Consider the following 20,923-nt stretch of genomic DNA (forward strand, 5'->3'; position numbering starts at 1 on the left):
GCACTGCATTTAGAAGACTGACAGATAGGTTCACAGGACAGCCTTTGAAGGTCCTAAGTAGATAGTGTCCATTGTTCAACCCTTCTACACATTTTCTATGTATGTACTACCTGTGGTTTTCATTGGCTGATGTAACAAAGCATGAAAAAGGGGTTATGTATCCATGACACTGGCTTGGCTGGATTACAGACAACACATTGTATCTGGAATTCACTCTGCGGTGTATTTCTCATCATTCCTAAAATATAACTACTTTAATCAGTTAAAACATGCCCATCAATCAATTTGTTAGCAGTAGTCGATGATTGCAAACAAAAACCTAGCTCATAAAAGGCCTCCAAAAAGCTAATGTAACAATGATTGCGTTCTATTAAACATACCTCCCATGCAGTTCTATAGTGTTCTAGTTTGCTCCCACAAGCGGGCTAGGTCAATAGCGGTACATATGCTCATATGCTCGGCTGGTGTAGGTTGGAGCCTCAGCATGGGCCAAGATGCTAAGCTTCAAGCCCTCCATAGATATTTCTGTCTGTTCAGAATCATGAAAACTACAAAGCAACACAAGGCTTGGTCAGTGTGTTATACTTCTGCCTTATAGAGTGCCAACTGCCAAGATCTGTTCCTTTGACTAACAACCTAAAAAAAATTAACACTTTGTATGAAAATAAAGGAGATTTATTGTTGTTGTCCCCACGATGAAATCAGGGAGAGGATTGTGGATCTGTCACCATCCATCTGTCCTCTGTCCGTCCGTTCGTACATTAGTCTCAGACAACACTGGCCAGATTTTTACAAAACTTGGGTGAATGATGTGTTATCCATAGAGATCCGCTGTTTACAAAATTGCACTGATTGGTCAGATAGTGGCGCTATAACAAGAGATTGAAAATGCAAACTCTGAAAGGTGGGGAGCAACATGTTTACTGTTGCCTGTTTTTTTAATTGGAAGTTTAGCCCAATCCAATATCTCTCCTCATCCAGATGATTGTTTGAGGGTTAGGCTAAACCCATGATAGAATCATAATTAATAGCCCTTGTGACAGTGAAGAATGTCCAAACAAACACTTTCCCAGGGTTTTTGTAATTGAGAGGTTGATCCCAATTGGCCTTCTGATTGAACACTAAAACACATTACAAGTGTGCTCATTTATCTCACAGTCACAGGTCATTGTGTGAAACTGTTATTTTCTTAACACTTTGAGATATCATTAATTACAGTAATGCTTCGGGGGGAAGAAATATAACTAGTCTATTTCAAAAACACCAGCCTGTGAGGTTACATATTTCTCTTGCCAAGTTTCTTTTAAATTACAAAAAGAAAATTCACCATGATGATGATGATGATGAGTTGCGGTCTTGGGAAAGGAAAAAATTGAGAGCTTGTTAAAGAGTCTATAATTAGTTTATAAATATTTCTTTCTTTAATTCAGCATACAAAAAGACAGTATGTACAGCCACATAAGAGTGGTTCATCATAACACGGCATTAAAAGAGACCCATGTGTTCTGTTCACATGCTCTGAGTGTTAGGCTTTGGACTACCTGCATGTCAGACATTATAGGGATAATGTGCTGTTTCTAACACTGGGAGATCTTTGTCCTTATCCTGAGGATGCACACAGAACTGTGTGTCTGCAGGCGAGTCCCCAGTCAAGCTCCAGTGCTCAAGAGTTCAACACCAGTTACTAAAACAGTTCCACAACTAAAAGTACTTTAAGTTCCCTTTGTGTGTTGAGCACGATTTCCCTCTCTTTCTTTCAGTGTCTTTCTCTGTTGAAAAAAGGACTACCATTTGAGGAAAAACACCATGGATCCTTCAGAACCCTTTGAATTCCGTGGAATGGTTCTGAAGTAAACGGTGAGTGTCAACATCAGAACGAGGTTGGAAGTATACCCCCAACAGCAAACGAGGAGACTACAGTCCCTCTCCTCAAAAAACAAATCCAATATCATTTATTTTAATAAAAGTATATACGAAAATAGACATTTGATATCCGAGTACGGCAAGTGTAATGCACATTTATGAAAGGAAAGAAAAAATCCTTGAGGACGGTGGTCTTCACGTAAACCGATAGGCATTGTCACAACACCCATGTGTCCACGTTCGTAAAATGGAAAAGGTTTTAAGTCCAGCTTGTGAGTCAGAGTTTAATTAAAAAGAATGAACAAAAATAAACACTTTCTTGTCAAAATATACATGCTAAAGCTTAAGACAAAAGTAAGCCTTCTTGGTAACGTAGTGCTTTGGTTATCTGTAGCCCCAGCCCAGAGACGTGGGGCGGTTAGGTGGGTGGATGAAGTAGACAACATGGACTCATTTGCAGACGTATCTCTCCACAATCCTCTCACACTTTTTACATGTGACATAGCAGCACCAGTGGTACTTGCAGTGGCAGCGCTCCACCAGCTTCTCTGTGTAGGGGTTGTAGCCACGCCCACAGCACATCATGTCACAGCTGTCGCTGCCGATGGACGTCTTGTTGCACTGCCTGGAATGAACAGACAGAAAGGGAGAAAAAGTTACAACTATGTTTGAGAACTTTTTGCATTCCTAAATGACACTCATTCTGCCCCCCAAACAAATGAGAAAAAAACTAACCATTCTACACACTGGTAATACATTGTGGTTTACGGAAAGCCCTCAAGGTCCCTAAAACATTTACATACACATAAACCCAGTCTCCCTAATAGATTCCCCCCTCAAACAACCCCATTGACCTTAGAAGAGTTCCTCTCTCAAAGATCAACCCCAAAACGTTTTGTCCAATGTTTTGGACAATTCCGAAACCATCTCAAGCCTAACAAATGTCTCTAAAAGGGGGAGCTTGACGAATGCTTATTGTGCATTCACCCAAACATTTCCCCCTTGTGTTTTGTCTTAGGGCACAGAATGCTTCGCTTGGGACCCTTTCTTAAGCCTGGGGGCATCTTAAGTGAGCAGAGAATAGCCGTATCATAAATCACAGTGAATACACACGGGAGCCCTCCCTCTATTTAAACCACTCTCGCTCCACATAATTGCATTGTTTTATAATACCAGAGTGTTAATGGCCAGCTTGGTGAGAGACAGAGACACTGAGAGGATGGCTGAAGCCTGCTGACACAGAGAAGGGACGAGGAGGGAAGGGGTGGAGGGGCGGGAGGGAAGTTAGAGTCATTGGGAAAAGTAGGACAGACTCATTACAATAGTGGCCTTTGGGACAGGCCAATTAACAATAGCTCTACACAGATATGTTTTGTCAGAGAAAATCTGACCTTTCAGTCTGGTGCCTGGTGTAAAGTTAATGGATCAAAAGGACATGACCATCTGTAAACTCCACATCGCTCTCACACAGCTGTGTGTCTCAGTCAGAGCTACTAATCCAATTCTGAACAAAAACATCCTTCGATGGTGCCGTCCCTCGTGAGACCCACAACGCTTGTTGCCTTTGAGATACTGATCATCCCTCAGCTCTGGGGATGTTATTGAGGTTTAACTTGTTATGCATTTCTTATTAATACAGAACACATTCTAACCCCACAAGGAACGTCGCTACAAGGTATATCACTGGACAGCTTTCTACAGAAGGAGGCTTCCAACATTTCTATCCTTTACTAAGAAGTAGGCTACATATGTTTGCTGCTATTACACTCCAGGTATTATCAACGGGGTCAAAAATATCCAAGGCGAGGAGTAGCGAGATTAGAACTCACTTGAAGGGTAAACACAGATAAGGCCACCCTGAAGTGTGTACCATTGAACACGGCTCCGTCAGGGTCAAACAAAGTGCACTATCCCTTGTGGAGTGGCTAGGGATCGTGGGAGTGAGGTGGATGGTGCTGAGGCCATGTGATGGGGAGGAGGAGGTGTGGGATGGTGCGGTTAAAACATCCCCCAGACCCCTGGGACCCTCGTGGAATCACACACCACACGGCACATCAGCGTCACACGTAGTCACCCAGGAGGCTGGTGATGCCTTGTGACTCAGCGTAAAGCACTGAATATATGCCATAGACCATGTGTTACGGGCCCCTTATCAGGTTGGGGACAGCAGATGCATGGAGCACAGTGACCTGACACGGAGCATGTCTTCAGGTTATCTGTTAAGTGGCCTAAAGAGACATTTGGATGAATTGTTTTCAATGTTCCGCGTTTCCAGCTCCAAGAGCCCTGAACCCTACTCCTTACTGAAACGTGTCATACATCTTCTGCAGCCCAGCAGAGATTTAGCTACGCTACTAAAATGAATATTCATGGCAAAAGATACAAAAGGCAGAAAACCCACTAGGCTGCCAAAGATGGCTAGCGCAGTTTTGTAGAAGGTAGGTGGTCTTTATACAGTTGAAGTCAGAAGTTTACATACACTTAGGTTTGAGTTATTAAAACTTGTTTTTCAACCATTCCACACATTTCTTGTTAACAAACTATAGTTTTGGCAACTCGGTTAGGACATCTACTTTGTGCATGACACAAGTAATTTTTCCAACAATTGCTTACAGACAGATTATTTCACTTATAATTCACTGTATCACAATTCTAGTGGGTCAAAAATGTACATACACTAAGTTGACTGTGCCTTTAAACAGATTGGAAAATTCCAGAAAATTATGTCATGGCTTTAGAAGCTTCTGATATGCTAATTGACATCATTTGAGTCAATTGGAGGTGTACCTGTGGATGTATTTCCAGGCCTACCTTCAAACTCAGTCCCTCTTTGCTTGACATCATGGGAAAATCAATAGAAATTAGCCAAGACCTCAGAATTTGTTTTTAGACCTCCACAAGTCTGGTTCATCCCTGGGAGCAATTTCCAAATGCCTGAAGGTACCACGTTCATCTGTACAAACAATATTATGCAAGTATAAACACCATGGGACCACGTAGCCGTCATACCTCTCAGGAAGGAGACGCGTTTTGTCTCCTAGAGACGTACTTTGGTGCGAAAATCAATCCCAGAACAACAGCAAAGGACCTTGTGAAGATGCTGGAGGAAACCGGTACAAAGGTATCTATATCCACAGTAAAACGAGTCCTATATCGACATAACCTGAAAGGCCGCTTAGCAAGGAAAAAGCCACTGCTCCAAAACCACCAGAAAAAAGCCAGACTACAGTTTTGCAACTGCACATGGGGACAAAGATTGTACTTTTTGGAAAAATGTCCTCTGGTCTGATGACACAAAAATAGGACTGTTTTGCCATAATGACCATCGTTATGTTTGTAGGAAAAAGGGGGAGGCTTGCAAGCCGAAGAACACCATCCCAACCGTGAAGCACGGGGGTGGCAGCATCATGTTGTGGGGTTGCTTTGCTGCAGAAGGGACTGGTGCACTTCACAAAATAGATGACCTCATGAGTATGGAAAATTATGTGGATATATTGAAGCAACATCTCAAGTCATCAGTCAGGAAGTTAAAGCTGGGTCGCAAATGGGTCTTCCCCAAGCACACTTCCAAAGTTGTGGCAAAATGGCTTAAGGACAACAATGTCAAGGTATTGGAGTGGCCATCACAAAGCCCTGACCTCAATCACATAGAAAATGTGTGGACAGAACTGAAGAAGTGTGTGCGAGCATGGAGGCCTACAAACCTGACTCAGTTACACCAGCTCTGTCAGGAGGAATGGGCCAAAATTCACGAAGCTTTGCGGAAGGCTACCCGAAACGTTTGACCCAAGTTAAACAATTTAAAGGCAATGCTACCAAATACTAATTGAGTTGTATGTAAACTTTTGACCCACTGGGAAAGAAATAAAAGCTAAAATAAATCATTCGCTCTACTATTATTCTGACATTTCACATTCTAAAAATAAAGTTGGAATCCTAACTGACCTAAGACAGGGAATTTTTACTAGGATTAAATGTCAGGAATTGTGAAAAATGAAGTTTAAATGTATTTGGCTAAGGTGTACGTAAACTTCCGATTTCAACTGTATCTGGCCTTTACCCCAGACAAAGAAAATACCCCTTATTTCCCACTAAGTTCTCACAGTGGTCCGACTGACAACATGCAACATATATTTCCTAATGAATACCTTCAGATGAATAGAGAGAATCTTGTTTAATCTTTGGGGACCATTACCCGTTTCCTTCTGTGTCGTGCTCTCAAATCGATATCAGCTGAATGCACTCAGGCTCTAAGAATAACCACATTACTCAGCCCTGTCTGATAGCAACACAAGGGCACGAGTCACAATGGGCATGTCAGTGGCACGTGCTCAGACATACCACAGACAGGCCAATCTCAGGGACCACTTGATTTATCAGGGATTCTCAAAACAAAATGGTGCCTGCCACCAGGGAGGGCGGCAGCTAATTAAATCAACATCCTGGACGAACTCCCCGCTTGAGAAAACAAACAGGATTGGTCATTTCCTAAATGTTAGCTGCACTGCCGTGAAGCAGGAACCAGGCAGAGCCAGGCCAACATACTGAGTATGTAGAGCTTTCACAAAAGAGTAGCTATGATTTTTTTAGGTTCTATATTACAACCTGGATTTAGGGGTAGACGTAACATAGTAAATGTATATTCGGGACACTCCAATTAGTATGATATGTTACAATTCTCAAGGTATTTATTAATTTATCCATTTGGTATGATATGCTCCGAATTACAATTCGTATGATATGTTTCCCGAATTGCAATTCATACAATATGTTACGAATTGGAATTCTTACAATATGTTGTGAATTTCCAAAACATATGATATGTTACATATTCTAATTTGTTGTCGGTAACGTTAGCTAGGTGGCTAATGCTAACGTTAGCTAGATGGCTAATGTTAGCTAGGCTAGGGGTTGGGGGTTAAGGTTAGGGTTAGGTTAGGGTTAAGGTTAGGGTTAGGAGTTAGGTTAAAGGGTTAAGGTTAGGGTTAGGGGAAGGGTTAGCTAACATGCTAAGTAGTTGCAAAGTAGCTAAAAAGTAGTAAGTAGTTGCAAGCTTGTTAATTGACTAAAATGCTGAAGTTGTCCGTGATGAGATTCGAACATGCAACCTTTGGGTTGCTAGACATTCACAGTATAAGTAACCTTCTGTCTTATGTAACCATACCAAACGTGACATATCATAGTAATGTGAATGTTCCGGATTTACATAAGATCAGGCTGTATATTCTTTCACAATGCTCCACCCATGACATTAGGGCTGTGGCGGTCACAAAATTTTGTCAGCCTGTAATTGTCAAGCAAATAACTGACGGTCTCACGGTAATTGACCGTTAATTAACATAAACACATTTAGCATCTACTGGCTTCTACACATGATGCAGACCTTTGGAACATCCACATTTTAAAAAGTCTAATAAACCCATGTAATATAGCCTACACCTTCACAATAAATCCATTATGTATTTTAGACAGCTCTAAAGAAACATGATATGAAGAAAATGTAGTCTATTTCAGAAGAACAGGATAGCATACTCTGAGTTGTCCTTATGTTAGGTCCTGATCTGGCTATGCCAAATGGCTGTGGGCTACACTAGGTTATTTAGCAGACAAGATTTGCTTAGAATTCTGTGGCATTATTTTATAGTATGAATAATACAATTAAACAAAGCTGAATAAAAAAGAAAGGACATTTTCACCCAAACGATTTGAGGGACTGCACACATGCAGCTATTCTGTGTTGGTCGGTTAACAAAGAAAGAGGTACTCCTTTATGCTTAATTTAGAGTTATTAAATGTAACTTCAATTGTTCTACAAACTTTGGGCTATAAGTTTTGATTTTTAATACATTGCAAGGCTGCATGATGCGACTCTAATGATGATTTGAAAAAAGTAGCTTGAAAGGCATGAGCTCTGCTTTGTTTTTTTGCGCAGACTGTACACACTTCGTCAGTCTCTCATTCACAATTTGAGAAGCACTTGATAATGCCTCGAATTTCCCGGCGGCATTCCCTTTGTGTGGTCATAAAGCAACCTAAAAAAGCCATGCCTTTTGCAGCCCTTCTCCCTGAGTGCTGCCTGCTCAGAAGCACCTCTCATCTCACTCACACGGTTCTCCATCACGTGATTGGGTCTTTCTCACAGGCTACAAGTGAAGACAGACACATCGGGGACGCAACTGCGCGCATCCTTATCCAATTCCGAGTTGCATATTGAAGATATTGGAAGAACTGTTCTCATTTACTATTTGTCAGCCAACTAGATGAGTAGGTCTAACAAACATCAAAAGCACTAGCCTATGTCAGTCTACTATCCCCGATAGTACAAAAGTTGACCTATTCTATTTTGTGCGAGAAATAAATATTCCAAATATAGTCTGGGACAGTCGTGGGATGCGATAGATCCCAAATTAATACAACCACTAGCATCCCCAACATTTTTTTTAGGCAATGTGGCTGATGCAACAGATCAGAACATTTAGCTTAAAATTTTAATAAACTATTAGGCTATTTCTTCACAATATAAGCCCATAAATGCTGTAAGCATGAATGTTCCATTAGCGGGAAAACACCATAATCAAAAGTGACCACAAAGGTGATTATGCCTGTAATGCTTTTATTATAAAGCTGCTTTTTTATGGTGAAAATTATGTTCCCCAAACTTGAAACTCACGCGCTGCATATGTATGTATGACAGTTAAGCTCTACATCCCTTGTAAAGAGTATTAATGTGCTTCATTTTAAGAAGTTATTTGGCCACTTATCAAAACATATAGGCCTATGGTCTAGGCTACATGAGGTGTGCGACTATGATTCTAAAAAGTCACAAAAAAAGCTGGGTATCATTCACAAGTGGTAGTATATAATTCACAATTGATAGGCTAATATTGTCACCCATCAGTTTATTCTTGATTTAATCTTGTCTTTACATGTACTAAATAATATATGTGTGAAATTCGTTTTGATTTAGAATGGGCCATTATCATGCACCTGTATCGAAACAGGGGCAGTGGGAAAGAATACATGTCATCTATGCACTTAAATAGCGAATGGAGGACGCTTTTCCTGTAGTTCATTTTCATGCCAGCCAGGTAGGCTATACTCCTGTTGTAAAGATAAGCAATGTGCTTAATATTTGCTTAATATTATGAAAGTTGAGAAATAAATATAGCCATCACTCTGTTTCTCTCATATTTGCATAGCCTATAGAAATGTTGTGCAACATGAGCTCATGGGCTCTCATGAAGTGTTTGATTCGATTTTCCATAACATTTGCATTTAATGGGACAATAGAGTTATTAATATAACATTAGAATATTTAAATTGGCTCAGAATAGGGCTCGTTCACATGGATTTTGTATTGTAGATTAGTGGCACTTAATGTGTTGTGAAAAGTGTTATGAAATGTAATGTCATGTAATATTTAAAATTGTATATAGCTGCCTTAATGTAGCTGCCTCAAATACACACATACATACACATACACACAAACACACACACACACACACACACACACACACACACACAACACACACAACACACACAACACACACACACACACACACACACACACACACACACACACACACACACACACAGTTCCTGTAACAGTCTCACCTGTCCTGGGTGCCGACGGAACCCAGCTTGTCGTTCTTGGCACAGAAGTCCGGTGAGCTCTGCAGGTAGACCAGTTCGTTCTCTCTGACCGGCCTGATGTCAATGTCCTTGGGGACCAGCTGCTTGCGCGTACCCATGGGTCTGTGCACCACCTTAGTGGCTGACAGGTACTTGGTCTTCAGGTCAATGGCGATGTCCTTCAGGTCCTGCAGGCCTCTCCAGCAGGTCCGTATGGAGCAGGAGCCAGCACACGTGACACTTACACTTCATCACCAGCGCATCTCTCAGGGCCTGGAGGACGTGAACGTAAAACACTGTTACTATTGAGACAAATGCTATAGCAGAAAATATGTCAAAGATTGCACAAAGGGATTGATTTACAGTTATTGGCCCTGAAAAGAGCTATATACAGTGCATTCCGAAAGTATTCAGACCCCTTGACCTTTTACATCTTTTGTTACATTACAGCCTTATTCTAAAATGTATTAAATAGTTTTCCCCTCATTAATCTACACACAATACCCCATAATTAGAAAGCAAAAACAGGTTTTTAGATATGTTTGAAAATTACCAAAAAAATTCAACAGAAATACCTTATTTGCATAAGTATTCAGACCCTTTGCTATGAGACTCGAAATTGAAGTAAGGTGCATCCTGTTTCCATTGATCATCCTTGAGAGGTTTCTACAACTTGATTGGAGTCCACATGTAGTAAATTCAATTGATTGGACATGATTTGGAAAGGCACACACCTGTCTATATAAGGTCCCACAGTTGACAGAGAATTTCAGAGCAAAAACCAAGCCATGAGGCTGAAGGAATTGTCCGTAGAGCTCCGAGACAAGATTGTGTCGAGGCACAGATCTGGGAAGGGTAGCAAAATATTTCTGAAGCATTGAAGGACCCTAAGAACAAACTGGCCTCCATCATTCTTAAATGTAAAAAGTTTTGGAACCACCAAGACTCTTCCTAGAGCTGGCCGCCCGGCAAAACTGAGCAATCGGGGGAGAAGGGCCTTGGTCAGGGAGGTGACCAAGAACCAGATGGTCACTCTGACAGATCTCCAGAGTTCCTCTGTGGAGATGGGAGAACCTTCCAGAAGGACAACCATCTCTGTAGCACTCCACTAATCAGGCATTTATGGTAGAGTGGCCAGATGGAAGTCACTCCTCACACCTCCTAAAAGGCACATGGACAGCCCGCTAGGAGTTTGCCAAGGGACACCTAAAGGACTCTCAGACCATGACAAGCAAGATTCTCTGGTCTGATGACACCAAGATTGAACTCTTTGGCCTGAATATGAAGTGTCACGTATGGAGGGAACCTGGCACCATTCCTACGGTGAAGCATGGTGGCGGAAGCATAATGTTGTTGGGATGTTTTTCAGTAGCAGGGACTGGGAAACTAGTCAGGATCGAGGGAAAGATGAACAGAGCAAAGTACATAGAAATCCTTGATGAAAACATGTTCCAGAGCGCTCAGGACCTCAGCCTGGGGTGAAGGTTCACCTTCCAATAGGACAACGACCCTAAGGACACAGCCAAGACAATGCAGGAGTCTCTGAATGACCTTGAGTGGCCCAGCCTGGACTTGAACCCGATCAAACATCTCTGGAGAGACCTGAAAATAGCTGTGCAGCGACGCTCCCCATCCAACCTGACCGAGCTTGAGAGGATCTGCAGAGAAGGTGCTTTAACAAAGTACTGAGTAAAGGGTCTGAATACTTATGTAAATGTTATATTTCAGTTTTTTTGTTGCTTTTTCATTATGGGTTATTGTGTGTAGATTGATGAGGGAAAACATTATTTAATCTATTTCAGGATAAGGCTGTAATGTAACAAAATGTGGAAAAACTCAAGGGGTCTGAATACTTTCCGAATTGTCCTGTGGGTTTCTTTAGTTGAACATCATATCCAATTGGATAGAACCCTAATCATCCACATTATCAGCCAATAACCAATAGTGGCTTTATTTCACTTTTGTCATTTTATACACATAAGTCTACTTATTTACTTGTGTTTGGGAACAAACACATTGTATACAAATGAAAGCTGAATTTGTCATATCCTCATATCCTCATTTACGATTGCTCAGTATGCTCAAATAGTCATCCATATATCCATCTTTCAAGCCAAACTACTACTGCTACCTCTACTGCTACTACTACTACTACTACTACTAGCCTTAACCCTTGTGTGGTGTTCGGGTCTGTGGGACCCATTTTCAATGTTATATGAAGAACATGTAAAATAACAACTTTTCATTGAGTGCACACTGTGCACCGCCCTACACATTTTTATTACATATGTGGTGTCCGGGTCCACTGGACCCGAGGGTAATAAAAGTGTGGAAAAGTGTTTGTGTAGGTGAAAACAAGTAAAAATTCAACCAAAAGGTTTACTGTGTGTGTCTGTCTTCCTCCTCCTAACCTGGCTCTCTCCCTGCCTGTCTGCCTGTATCCCGCTATTCTCGCACTCTTTACCATTTGTAGTGTGTGAAACTACACATTGTCTTGAGGGAACCTGCACAATGTTATTATAATACATTAGTCTGATACATTGTAGCTCCTTACCACAATCAATCAATATGGCAAAAATAATCTCTGCTCAGAGGGCCTTAGAAATAATTTTTGCAGAGAGAGAAGCTACAGTAGTGTGGAAGGAGCGTCTTCCACTTTGGAAGATGAAGACATTTCAGAATATGAGGATCAAGTCTCTGTCAATTCGGAGTCTGACAGTGAGTTGGAAGAAGAGGATGAGATTGACCCTCAGCCAGCCCCAGAACCAGCCCATCAGCAGCCAGCCCGTGGGCAACCAGCTCGTCAGCAGCTTGCAGGAGGAGAAATATAGATGTCAAAAAATGGTGACATTGAATGGTCTTCTTGCCCAAAGAATGAGCCACCCCGCATGGCTGCTAATGTGACAAGGATGCAACCAGGGCCGACGCGGATGGCGGTTACTCATGTGCAGGACATAAAGTCTTCTTTTGAACTGTTCATCCCAGACACCATCCAGAAAATCATTCTGGACTGCACTAATTTGGAGGGCAGGTGTGTTTTTGGAGAGAGATGGAAGCAGATGGACAAAACTCATTTACATTTTTAGATCCAATGGGAAATCCGCAGAATCCTTGTGGAATGCAGAAACTGGCAGATAACTTTTCCGTGCAACAATGTCTCTGGAAAACGTACACATTATTTCCAGGATTATCCGCTTTCGATAACTGAGCCACCAGACCAGCTCGACGGCAGAGAGACAAGCTAGCTGCAATCAGGTCAGTGTAGGAAAAGTGGGTGGACTGCCTTCTCCTGTTTTACATCCCTTGGCCCAACGTTACTGTTGATGAGCAGCTTATGCCATTTAAGGGCTGCTGCCCCTTCAGGCAGTACATACAGTCTAAACCCGCAAAATATTGAATCAAGATCTGGACTGCTTGTGATGCGACTTCATCATATGCGTGGAACTTGCAAGTGTATACAGGGAAGCCCGATGGAGGAGCCCCTGAGAAGAACCAAGGGATGCGGGTTGTCCTGGATGTGACACAGGGACTCGGTGGCCACAACATCACATGCGATAACTTTTTTACTTCGCACAAGCTGGGACAGGAGTTCCTCAAGAGGAAGCTGACGATGGTAGGAACAGTATGAAAAAACAAGCCAGAGCTCCCACCTCAGGCCGACTCGTCCCTAGTGTCCTACGTGCCAAAGAAAGGCACAAATGTGGTACTCGTCAGTATGCTACATAGGGATGGGAGAATCTGTGGCCAGGAACTTCAAAAAACAGAAATCATAATGGATTACAATGCCACAAAAGGAGGGGTGGAGAATTTAGCTGGTTACAGCTGCAAAAGAAGAACCCTACGCTGGCCCCTTGTGATATTCTTCAACATCTTGGACATCTCGGCTTACAACGAGTTTGTCATCTGGATGGCGTTGAACCCAGATTGGAACAGAGGGAAGCTGAAGAGAAGACGTCTCTTTCTTGAGGAGCTGGGCAAGGCATTGGTAAGACCTCAAATCTAGAGGAGGCAACATATCCCAAGGACCCCAGCTTCTGCAGCCATCGTGAGGATGATTCAGGAGGAGGATGCTGGTGCCCCATCTGCCCGAAACACAGAACTAACCAACTCCAATACCGGAAATAAGTGTGAGTGATGTTGTTGCATGTGTGTCTGACTCTCCTACCTTGGCCTGCTGTAACTATATATGTGAGTGAGATGTTAGTAAAATTCCTGAACTGTGTTTTCATCATTGTAGATTGCAGCCGGTAGCAACAAGAAGAAGCGCTGCGATGTGTGTGGAAGAAGGACAGGAAGACACAGTACACATCCATCAAGTGCAAGAAATACATTTGCTACACACACACAGTAAAACTCTGTCCCTCATATGGGGTGTAGACTGGCCTTAATTTGTGTTCATTTATCATTTCCATAAAATACTGAAAAATTTGTCCTTTCAATTTGTTCAGTTCAAAGCAATAAACATCAATAGTGATGCAAACCTTGTTAAATTTATATTTGTTCAAGATAAACATGATTTATTCCACCCATGTCTTGATAAAAATAGATTTCTGTTAACAAAAACTCCATTTTATTTAAAAAAAACAAATAGCACTTTATTGATATGTATGCTGTCTATATTGCTTGTAATTTATATAAGTCAACATCTAAGTATTAAGTATTTTTAGGTCAATTGTTATGGCTGTATTGTTTAAAAACCCAATAATATTGTGGGTCCATTCATTGGGTGAATAACAAAAACATGAACACCACACAAGAGTTAAGACTTGTGACTCGACGTTGACTTGAGACTGATAACTTGAAATTATCTGGCTAGGTTTTGTAAAATGTTTTCACTCATTTTGTGGCACAGAGTCTCTGTGGATTACTCTCCAAGCAGCCAGAGACAGTAGCCGCAGCATCGACATGCAAAAGAACGTGCAACAGATTGGTGAATGAATTGGACCAGCAAACTGTTAATCAACACAGGTCGGAAGAGCTAGCGCAGTGGTTCTCAAAGAGAGAGCGTTTTGGGGGGTCGCGAGTATGAAGCTGAATGGGAAAAATACATATTTTTCCTACATATTTTAATAGGCTACATATGCATATATATATTTGCCTGTTTGATCTGGTTTCTAATATAGACCTACCCTACGTACGGTATTATACCAAAAGATTGTCTCAAAAACATCTCATCTGTGCTTCAGAACCAAAAAGTTGCAGGTCTTGATTGTTGACCAATGACCAGTCATCAGCATTGACGCGCAAAGGCGAGCGCGCATATCCAGAGATTATTGACCAGAAAGAACTTGCATTATTTTCTCCAGTTTTGCCTGACAAAAACACAGTAGGCCTTCGTTTATATTATTTATCCATATAATATACAGGTTAGAAATCAACCACGGAGGCATCTTTGCCAGAACAATAATAGGCTACCTGCCGATTTCATTGATCATGTTCATATTTCAGATAGTTCTAGTTTGGGTGGCTACTGGCTATATCATGTCTAAGGCTTGCTATAACATCGCACTGCCTTCAATATTATGGGATGAAAATTTAACATATTCTGGCGACTTAATTACGGTATTTGTGAAGAAGAAAAGGGCTATCCAGTTCAGGTGGCAACGAGCATTCGGCAGGCAGGCGGCCCTCCAAAGTGAAGCACTAAGCGTGCAGTGCAGACAGACAATGCTTTCCAGACGATCCTGCAACCTCCACTTTTTACAGGTAGGCAGTATTTTGCTTGCTCTGGACTACAGAGAAGTGACATAATATCCCTAGTTGTTATTGGCTGCTAACAGGAATGGTTGTAATGGCTGTAAAGACAGGCTACATTTGCGCAGCGATTATGTGCACGTGTTAGCGTATGTGCCTCGGGCATGTGTGTGTGTGGGTCGCAAACTTTTAACCAACTATTTTTGTGATCTTGCAGGTCAAAACGTTTGAGAACCACTAAGCTAGCTAGGGAGAGAAGATTGCCATAAATATATATCTAGCTCCAAATATTGTTTGGTGATCAAAAATATTAACTGTTTACTTTGCAAGCTCACCAGCAATGGGGCATCAGTCATAAATGACTAGCATAGGCCTAGCTACTGTTCTGTTGGTATGTCAAAACTGCTTGAAATGTATAATTGACTTACATTATGAAGCTTGCGTTTGGAATTAGTTGCAAAATATATTATAACATAATCAAAATGTGTTATAGACAAAATAATGAAAAGGGCTGTCTGGAAGTCTCAATAAACAGTCACTTCATGTATAGGTTTTATTTTTTTACTTGACTTGAGACTTGACTTGAAAAAACGTGTGACTTGACTCGACTTGAATTGTTCTTGGAATGCATGACTTAGATTTTACTCGAGACTCGACTCGTTCTACTTGGGACTCGACTTGAGACTCAGATCTTGTGACTTGCTCGTGACTCAAATAATAGTGACTTGGTCCCACCTCTGAATACTACTACATAGAATGAACAGTAAGTCATCAGTGATCTGTGATAATAAGATTACTTTGTACCTGTCTCCCCACTTCACTGTTGTGCAGATGCATCAGCTTGTTGGCGTGGGAGCCTGCCTTCTTCATCTTCATGGGGGCGTCAGAGAACTTGGAGCCCATGACCAGGCCATAGTGCAGGTTGTCTGCACATCCGCCCCAGCGGTAGCCCGGCTCAGGGATCTCCCCGGGGATGGGGCCGCACGAACACAGGCGCAGGTCCCCCGACGTGCACGCCTGCGCTATGGTGTGGCTGATGGCCGCCGCAGACAAGGCATACACAAACGCTGACTCCCTCGTGCCTGTTTGGAACAAGACAAGGCCTTTTGAGTGAGGGAAAATACCTCAGTGAGTATAATTTTTGTAGTAGAATCTAACCTTTATCTATTGTGTCATCGAACAGTTTGCCAAGTGAAACCGCAGTAAGAGTAACATGAGATAGTCACTAGACAGATATGGTTATACAGCCGGAGTGGATCATATGGATCTAATGTAGGTGATGAAGTGTGTACACACAGAGGGCAGATATGTCAATGCTGGACGATGGAGGTAGGAGACAGGAAGAACCAGCCAGACCACAAAAACATCCCTGTATGAAGAAGACCACTATTTTATTGTTGGCCAGTGGTTTCTCAAGACTGGTCTAACAGTTGACAGATGGAGCTTGTCTTCTCCTGAGGCGTATCATCATGGAGCTATCTCTTTAAATCTTTGATTAGGTGCCAGCTCTTTGTTGTGTTTTATATATATATATATCTGCACCCAAACTCAGTAAAACTGGAACTGACATTGGCTCTGCCTGGCTCAGCAAAGATCCCTTTGGCAATGGAAATAAACCCATCAAAGTAGAAGTACAGAACATGGAAAGACTCAGACAAATCACTGAAAGGAGTGTGCATATAATGAGACAATGATCGATCAAAATCTGTAGGCACGTACTGTATACATTACTAATGCTTTGTACTGGAAGGAGCAACTAAGAGCCTGCCTATTCATACGACGTATGTTCAGTTGAGTTCGCTGATAATATTTAACATCTTGCATTACTATAGAAAACTAGATTCGTGTAGGTAATGTGTGACGTAAAAGGGATTTAAAACTGAGAATGATGAGTTGTCACAAAAAAAGATGTCTAGATCCCTTCTAATAGTCACTGTCCAACTCAAAAATGTCATCTGAAAATACCTCTTACATAATGGAATCTATTGTGCCACAAAATAGAGTCAAGGCACTGTTAAGCTATGAAGACGACCACATCAAGTACTTGGAACATAAAGAGAAGGACTTTGTAGCACGGATATTAGGGAGGTGGGTGGCTAGGGTGATAAAGGACAATTTTCTTTCTTTCAAGGGGACACAAAGAAGAATGGTAGCCTTTGCTTGGCCCAGTCTGCTCTGCCCTCAGAGCACAAAAGACCCCCAAGGACGATGATTAAGGCTTTAAACTCTCGCTTGTAAATGATCTCCTGCAACACTTGAATTAGCTTTTTGAATCCCACCAAGGACACAGAGTTTCTACTGTGCTGATAATTTGGTCTGAGATGATCACTCCTAGTTCTATTGAAAAAAAACGTTTAGGTTGCACACCTAGCACAATGGATCTCACACCACCATTTCAATCAATTGATCTCACAGCACCATAAACAGTAGTGGAGACTGGGGTTTGTTGTCTCACGGGTTTTTGTATTTGGCATTTTATTAGGATCCCCATTAGTTACTGCTGAAGCAGCAGCTACTCTTCCTGGGGTCCACACAAAACATAAAACATGACATAATACAGATAATGAATAGACAAGAACAGCTCAAGGACAATCTAAATGGCACTGTGCAATATTGTTAAGGTTAACATGTGTGCATTCTTTGAAAGAACCTATCCACCTGGTCAATTCATGTCAGCATGTCAAAACATTGAGGTTAGGAGAATTTGTGTTTTCTTTACTTTTTTTGTTTTAATTATGGGAGTATCCATGAACAATTATGTTTGTTGAAAAGAGGAAAGGGAGAGCTATATTTCAAACCTATTTTCTGAGTTCCAAGGTCCAGCCATGTAGTAACTAACATCTTTATTGGCATTGGAGTTGGTTGTCACTATCAACTCCATTATAATAAATCCCAAGCTCTTTTGTGCTTGTGCTATAAAAAGTTCCCTTCGTTGCCGCTCTCTCACACATATATTTTTTATGTCACCCCCCCCCCCCCACMCACACACACACATGCTTGTGCAAACAAACACATACACACCCAAATTTACTAAAAATGGCATGTTTTTTTCATGGCATAAAATGTTGAATTTGAACTAAAGATATTTGATAGAAATATCTTTAGTTCAAAGAAAGGCTATTTCTAAGATGCTGTATGCTATATTGCTTCATTTCCTGTTACAAAAGAATAAGCTACTAGCAAACATTGTGATAACCAACAACATACTGTGTGACATCCTATCCCGCGATGGGGCTGGTTGTCACAGGTGGACAGAGTGTGTTTGATGGCTTATAACTCCATGTTGGAATAAGATATGAGGGTCCCCATTTCAACCCAATACCTTAGTCTTTCTCCTAATATTGAAAATAGCCTTTTAAGATATACTGGTGCTGAGAAATACACACAAGAGTAAAAAGTGTGACAACCAACCCCGGTCTCCCCTAGATTGTGACTAGTAGGCCTACCTCTGTCAAGATCTGGACGATACCTCGAGGAGTCACTGGGGATATCAATAGAGGAACAGTTCCAGCGCATATCAGCAAAGGTCTTCTGGCAGGTCTTCTTGACCTCGCGGGCTGCGGCGATTATGGTCTGCATGAGCTCCAGGTTGCTCCGACACAGTTGGGCTTGTGACGACACCAGGCCGGGAAGCAGCTTGCAGTGCTGGGTCTGGTTGATGTGTAAGGACGTGGGTGTGTGAGATAGGGCCCTGGAACAGAAACAGATGTAATTATAAGTACTTCATTATGATGGCTTCAACTCAGAGGTTTCTATACTGCAAGAATGTCATCTGAAAAATTCCAAGATCAAAATATTTCAAGTTTTTGATATGAAATATGATATGATTTTATGAATGCAAAAGCCGATGCCATAGCTGAAAGTAATTTTCTCACTTCTAACATACATACATTTTTAGGCCCATAACTATAGTTACGATACATACTGAACCATTGCGCTTCAAACATGTTTTGAACCAATCAAACAGATTATCAGAACTGTTGGAACTTTTGACATTTTTGGCATTCGTACCACTTGACTTGGAAGATACAAAAATACCAGAGAGAGGATGCCATTGACAATCTCTCAAGAAGTCACGAACAGGTAAAACATAACAGACCACAGCTTGGCATCAGACTATTCTCCTGATTTAGTTCAGCAGAGGAGGTTCCAGAACATGCCAAATTATTAATTCATCATTGGCAAAAAGCCTGACCCAGATCTAACTGACAGCACTACATCTATCCATCTATCATCATTTACATTCTTCATTGTTAAAAGGATTGCATTCTACCGAGAATTTTGTTTGGCATAAATCATCTGATTACGAAATCTAAAAGGGGGGCACACATACTTGATTTGCACATAGACAGAACAGAAGATTAGTTCATAGAAAAACCATCAGAGAACCTGGTCAGTCAGTGTCTGACTCTGTTTTCTATGTTTGCAGCAGCACTGCGAGGGAGAGAGAGTTCCGTGAGAACCAGCCAGTGCCTCCTGCACTTAGGCCTGTTTCGGATTAGGAGTGAGGGGAGTGGCCACTCCATGCCCAACGATAAGTTGTGACAGACTCCCCTGTGCTAGTGGTAACCCAGAGCTCACAGGTGTTTATGGCTGCATCTGGTTCACATCCAGGCCCGTAGAAATATCAAGGCTGGGAGAGACCCTTTCTACTATAGGATTTAGCACAATGTCATGCAATCTCCATCTCTCTCTCTCTCTGAGGCACATTTGCTGTTCGACTGTTATAGCCTATAGAAATCTTACAACAACTCACTCATAGGTTTCAGATGCTACAGATGGTAAAAAAAAAAACACATCCCAAATCACGTGCAGGCATAAAATGTCAATCAATCTATGAACCAAAGTAAAATATGTACCAAAGTCAATGAGGAATTTGTATATCTAAGGGAAAAACTTCCAAATTATGTCACTCTTGGTTATAATGATGTTTAAGACACAAGCTGCTTGTTGCTTTCGAGTACTCTGTTCTAACAGATTAATTTTTCACTCCATAATTCCCGTTCAAATCTTCTCATTAACATTCATCAGGGGACAAATTGAGAACCTGGACTGAAATAATGCACAGCCTTTCTTTTAGTTTACCGGCAGAAAATGTGGCAAATGTTCATCCTCAGAGGGAAAATAAAGTTAAATTATATTATATTTTTCTGCAGGTTTAAATTAAATACAGTAGGAAACAAGAAGGACTTGGAGAGCCCCAGCTTCTGTTTTACTGCCTATGCACAACACAGGCCACAATAAACAGTAAAGCAAAAGGAAAAATGCACACACATAAAATACAAAATAAAAGGTCCTTACAGCCATTTGATGCCGGAGCAGATCTGGGACAGCAGCAGAATGGTAAGTAGACAGAGTGGGAGGGTGTTAGACGTTTTCTTCATAATGATAGTGTTCCAACTTAGAGATGACAGTAATGCAGGTGGCTGTTGGCTTTTAGGCTCTTATAGGTGCAATCACAAGTCAAATGCCATGACACCGTCTCCCCCTCTTTCCCCTGTTTGGTGGAATAGAAAAATACACCATTAAAGGAACACTCCACACTATTCAAAACAAAATGTCAAAAGATAATCTATGCTATAATGGTTTTGTTCACAGCCACATTTCTTATGTATAGTGGAAATCGAAAAACTCTATTTCAAGAAATGTATTAATTGTGGAACTCTTGTGCACATCCTTCCCACTGGCGCAACAACACTCACTGCAGGGGCTATTGAGAGTTGACAGATCCCCC

The 20,923-nt window shown here is 41.5% G+C and overlaps 1 protein-coding gene across 1 annotated transcript in view; it reads right to left on the bottom strand.

Moving 5' to 3' along the window:
• Nucleotides 1-1,931: 1,931 nt before the first annotated feature.
• The window catches only part of LOC111981264 (protein Wnt-11-like), a 20,419-nt gene continuing 1,427 nt past the window's right edge, over nt 1,932-20,923 (bottom strand). Inside the window, 6 exon segments of the mRNA XM_024012465.2 lie at nt 1,932-2,488; nt 9,478-9,729; nt 9,731-9,768; nt 15,994-16,271; nt 18,636-18,880; nt 20,491-20,686. Coding sequence (XP_023868233.1) covers nt 2,314-2,488; nt 9,478-9,729; nt 9,731-9,768; nt 15,994-16,271; nt 18,636-18,880; nt 20,491-20,573 — 1,071 coding nt within the window. The 5' untranslated portion in view covers nt 20,574-20,686 and the 3' untranslated portion in view covers nt 1,932-2,313.

Source organism: Salvelinus sp. IW2-2015, linkage group LG20 (assembly GCF_002910315.2).
Source record: "Salvelinus sp. IW2-2015 linkage group LG20, ASM291031v2, whole genome shotgun sequence".
Lineage (NCBI taxonomy): Eukaryota > Metazoa > Chordata > Actinopteri > Salmoniformes > Salmonidae > Salvelinus > Salvelinus sp. IW2-2015.